Source organism: Oncorhynchus nerka, linkage group LG9a (assembly GCF_034236695.1).
Source record: "Oncorhynchus nerka isolate Pitt River linkage group LG9a, Oner_Uvic_2.0, whole genome shotgun sequence".
Lineage (NCBI taxonomy): Eukaryota > Metazoa > Chordata > Actinopteri > Salmoniformes > Salmonidae > Oncorhynchus > Oncorhynchus nerka.
Genome location: NC_088404.1, coordinates 42,489,157 through 42,494,166, shown reverse-complemented (window position 1 = coordinate 42,494,166; position 5,010 = coordinate 42,489,157). Strand labels below are relative to the sequence as shown.

Below are 5,010 nucleotides of genomic sequence, written 5' to 3'. Positions count from 1 at the left end.
CTATGATTACAAGAGTCCCGTGTGATTGAAGTGGATTGGATCCTAAAACAATTCAAAACAACAGAGGGTGCATTTCAGTAGTGTACTATAACTAAGTACCTGTCCTTATGATCTGCCTGTTAATCCCCTGTATCATCTAGATTACAGCCACAGCTGTCTAGGGGGCCCTAGCTGACTCCTGCCCTCTGCTCTCCGCACCCAGGGTTTAAGGAGATTTGGTGACCCTTTAACCCATGGACTCAGTTCTTGGAGAAGAGGGTCACCTAACCTAGACATACTTTCTGCCACAAAGAGATCAGGTTAAAGAGTGGTAGCGAGGTCAAAACAAAGCTATGGCCATGCTGCTTCATTCATGCTAGATGACCTAGGGCTTGGAGGATGTGATCTTTATTATGTATGTAAAGACAGGTATTAAGAAAAGCCACATAGGATGTCTGCCAACAGAGTAATGCTACATTAATGATTTGTATAGGTAAAGGCCCCGACACACTTTTCGGAAACTACGCAAACACAGTGAAGGAGCATTGTTGTCTACAGTTGAAGTCGGAAGTTTACATACACTTCGGTTGGAGTCATTAAAACTCGTTTTTCAACCACTCCACCAAATTCTTGTTAACAAACTATAGTTTTGGCAAGTCGGTAACATCTACTTTGTGCATGACACAAGTCATTTTTCCAACAATTGTTTACAGACAGATTATTTCACTTATAATTCACTGTATCACAATTACAGTGGGTCAGATGTTGACATACACTAAGTTGACTGTGCCTTTAAACAGCTTGGAAAATCCAGAAAATTATGTCATGGCTTTATAAGTGTCTGATAGGCTAATTGACATAATTTGAGTCAATTGGAGGTGTACCTGTGGATGTATTTCAAGGCCTACCTTCAAACTCAGTGCCTCTTTGCTTGACATCATGGGAAAATCAAAAGAAATCAGCCAAGACCTCAGAAAAAAATTGTAGACCTCCACAAGTCTGGTTCATCCTTGGGAGCAATTTCCAAACGCATTAAGGTACCACGTTCATATGTACAAACAATAGAACACAAGTATAAACACCATGGGACCACGCAGCCGTCATACTGCTCAGGAAGGAGACGCATTCTGTCTCCTAGAGATGAATGTACTTTGGTACAAAAAGTGTAAATCAATCCCAGAACAACAGCAAAGGACCTTGTGAAGATGCTGGAGGAAACAGGTACAAAAGTATCTGTATCCACAGTAAAACGAGTTCTGTATCGACATAACCTGAAAGGCTGTTCAGCAAGGAAGAAGCCACTGCTCCAAAACCGCCATAAAAATGCCAGACTATGGTTTGCAACTGCACATGGGAACAAAGATCATACTTTTTGGAGAAACGTCCTCTGGTCTGATGATACAAAAATGGAACGGTAAGGCCATAATGACCATCATTATGTTTGGAGGAAAAAAGGGGGAGGCTTGCAAGTCGAAGAACACCATCCCAACCATGAAGCATGGGGGTGGCAGCATCATGTTATGGGGGTGCTTTGCTGCAGGAGGAACTGCTGCACTTCATAAAATAGATGGCATCATGAGGCGGGAAATTTATGTGGATATACTGAAGCAACAACTCAAGACATCAGTCAGGAAGTTAAAGCTTGGTCACAAATGGGCCTTCCAAATGGTCAATGACCACAAGCATACTTCCAAAGTTGTGTCAAAATGGCTTAAGGACAACTTAGTCAAGGGATTGGAGTGGCCATCACAAAACCCTGACCTCAATTCTATAGAAAATTTGTGGGCAGAACTGAAAAAGCGTGTACGAGCAAGGAGGCCTACAAACCTGACTCAGTTACACCAGGTCTGTCAGGATGAAGGGGCCAAAATTTACTCAACTTATTGTGGGAAGCTTGTGGAAGGATACCCGAAACGTTTGACCCAGGATAAACAATTTAACGACAATGCTACCAAATACTAATTGAGTGTATGTAAACTTCTGACCCACTGGGAATGTGATGAAAGAAATAAAAGCTGCAATAAATCCTTCTCTATACTATTATTCTGACATTTCACATTCTTAAAATAAAGTAGTATTCCTAACTGACCTAAAACAGGGAATTTTTACTAGGATTATATGTCAGGAATTGTGATAAACTGAGTTTAAATGTGTTTGGCTAAGGTGTATGTAAACTTTCAACTTCAACTGTGTATTAAAGTAGTAAAAAGTTAATTATTTCGGAAGTTTACAGTGAATTATAAGTGAAATAATCTGTCTGTAAACAATTGTTGGAGAAATTACTTGTGTCATGCACAAAGTAGATGTCCTAACCGACTTGCCAAAACTATAGTTTGTTAACAAGAAATTGGTGGAGTGGTTGAAAAATGAGTTTTAATGACTCCAACCTAAACTTCCGACTTCAACTGTATGTACTTTTGTGCGGCAAAGATTTTGGAATGGACAGTATATGACTGGACCATTATATTGACCCCCCCTCCGTTTGTTTTGTACACTGCTGCTACTCACTGTTTATTATCTATGCATAGTCCCTTCACCCCTACTTACATGTACAACTTACCTCGACTAACCTGTACCCCTGCACACTGACTCAGTACCGGTGCCCCCTGTATATAGCCTCGTTATTGTTATGTTATTGTGTTACTTTTTATCATTTTTTAAAACATTAGTTTATTTGGTAAATATTTTCTTAACTCTTCTCGAACTACACTGTTGGTTAAGGGCTTGTAAGTAAGCATTTCATGGTAAGGTCTAGACTTGTATTCGGCGCATGTGACAAATAAAGTTTGATTTGATGATGCTCCATCACTCTGTTTACGTAGGCTCTTTATGTAGGGTGTGTAGGGCCCTTAAAGAAAGAAACAACAACTATCTTTTGGTATTTATTTCATTAGTCCATTGTTGATATAGTCCCAAAATGTTTTGCATGTCAGCAATCAAGTTTTCACGATATATAACTTTCAAAACACAGAAATACAGCTGGTATTGATGCATTTTGCATCATGTGATGCTGTGTCTTGGCAGCTTTATCTCACTTACAAGGACTAATGTTTCACCCCGGCACATACCCTCTCTGATTGATCTTTTCAGGGAATAAGATAGGATATATCTTCCCAGAAAGACAAAAAACTACGACAACTGCGTAGTTGAGATGACTTGTGTTTTTATTTGGAGCCTAACAAAGTTAATTCTATGCCGATGGCTCTCTGTCTCCTGTAGATTATAAAAGGACTATGATCACTGCTCATCCAATATCCTCTTCCTGCCGGTCACGACGGAATATGTGGTGGAGTGGCAAATAACTCCATGTCCATGACTCCAGACACTCAAGCAGCCAAATCCAGTGTTAGTCTGTGTGTATCTTTGCATTTGTTGCAAAGGGAGAAAGAGAGAGGGTTTATTCAGCATGGGATAGTCAGAAGCATCCATCTGAGATTTTTTTTAAGTACAGCTTTCAAAGCCTCTCAGAAATAAAATCAGCAGAGTTGAGCTCAGTACAGATGGGTCTAGTGTAGACAGATGGCTATGGCTTCCATTGGCCCAGGTCTGCACATTCTGATCTCAGATAGAGATTGAGACTAAAATTAAAACAATTATGTTGTGGGTGAGCTACGCAATATTTTCAGAGATAAAGACAGCCATGGAAAAAATTACTTTGGATTGGATCTTTTACTGCATCTTCTATTAAGTCTGTGATTAGTAAGCCTGCTGAGGCCTCCCTGTTCCTAGTGTGCTGTGAGGTCTGTGGGCCAGGGCAGGTGAGGCCTGTCTGTCTGTCTAGAAGGCTCCAGCTGGCAGCCTGGGGCTGTGGCTATGCTGGTTATTCCCTGAGATCACACCGCCGTTCTCAAGAAGGGACAGGGACTCCAGAGAGCGAGTGCTCTCCGTGTCTGGGCACATGTGGCGCAGCCCTGGGGGAGGGAAGTCCTCGCTCCCCTCCTGACCTTCCCTGCTGGTTGCCGCCAGGGCCGCTGCAGCCGCACACTCCTCTTTGAACAGGCGGTTGTGCTCCTGCTTGAGCTCCTGGTAGCTCTTAGAGAACATGTGGAAGATGGAGGTGGCTGGAAAGGCCATGATGAGGATGCCACTCAGAATGCTGCTCAGCGCAACCACCTGGCCAGGGATGCTGCGTGGCACCATGTCGCCGTAGCCCACTGTCGTCATGGAGATAATGGCCCACCAATAAGAGGCGGGTATGCTGCTGAAGTCCTGGGCTCCGGTGAGCTCGCTCTCGGCCAGGTGAACCAGCGGGGAGAAGAGGGTGACGGCCACACACAGGAAGAGCAGCAGAAGGCCAAACTCTCTGGTGCTCTTCCTCACCGTCAGGCCCAGGGTCTGCAGGCCCAGAGAGTGACGGGCCAGCCTCATCACATACAGGATCCTCAGGGCCCTCAGGATCCGGAGCACCAGGCCCAGCTTGTCCAGGTAGCTGGTCCCCCCGGCCTTCTCATGGTCCAGGGCCGGATCATCCTCATCCACCACCAGAGACACATAGTAGGGCAGGATGGCCATGGCATCGATGACGTTGAGGGGCCCTCGGATGAACTCCAGCTTGCTGCGAGCCTGAATGAAGCGCAGGATCCACTCCAGGGAGAACCAGGCCACGCACACCGTCTCCACGATGAACATATGGCGACACTTCTGAGAACACTCACCCTGTGGCACAGATAGACAGAGAGAGAGATTAAGAGATTGGGGAGAGAGGGGGGGGGATTTGGACAAACAGAAAGAGGAGTAGGTAGAGAGTGTTGAAGAGAGAGAGAAAGGCACACACAAGGGGAGGGACAGAAATCAGCAGGTTAGATAATCATCTAGGGAGGAATTACATGTGCCTAAATGGAACTTCATTCCTTTTTCATGCACTTTCCTCTCTTAGAGCATTCTGACCTTGAACTTTAGTATGGGGAAACGCATGTGTCAGTCAGTTATTCATTTGGGGTGGAGATCACAGAAATGGGGGTGTGGCAGAGGTGTGTCTACAGATAAGCATATTCTGATCTTGACTTGATTCCCTAATAATTCCACCACCTT

General features: G+C 44.3%; 1 protein-coding gene across 1 annotated transcript; it reads right to left on the bottom strand.

The window, feature by feature from the left end:
* Nucleotides 1-2,862: 2,862 nt before the first annotated feature.
* Nucleotides 2,863-4,743, bottom strand: LOC115134327 (potassium voltage-gated channel subfamily G member 4-like). The gene has a single exon (XM_029668166.2). It carries the CDS (start codon nucleotides 4,606-4,608, stop codon nucleotides 3,757-3,759), a length of 852 nt encoding a protein of 283 aa, XP_029524026.1. The 5' UTR covers nucleotides 4,609-4,743; the 3' UTR covers nucleotides 2,863-3,756.
* Nucleotides 4,744-5,010: the final 267 nt, after the last annotated feature.

What these genes read in the sequence shown, in the direction of transcription:
- LOC115134327 (XM_029668166.2), bottom strand. Translation starts at nt 4,608, where the DNA reads ATGTTCATCGTGGAGACGGTGTGCGTGGCCTGGTTCTCCCTGGAGTGG.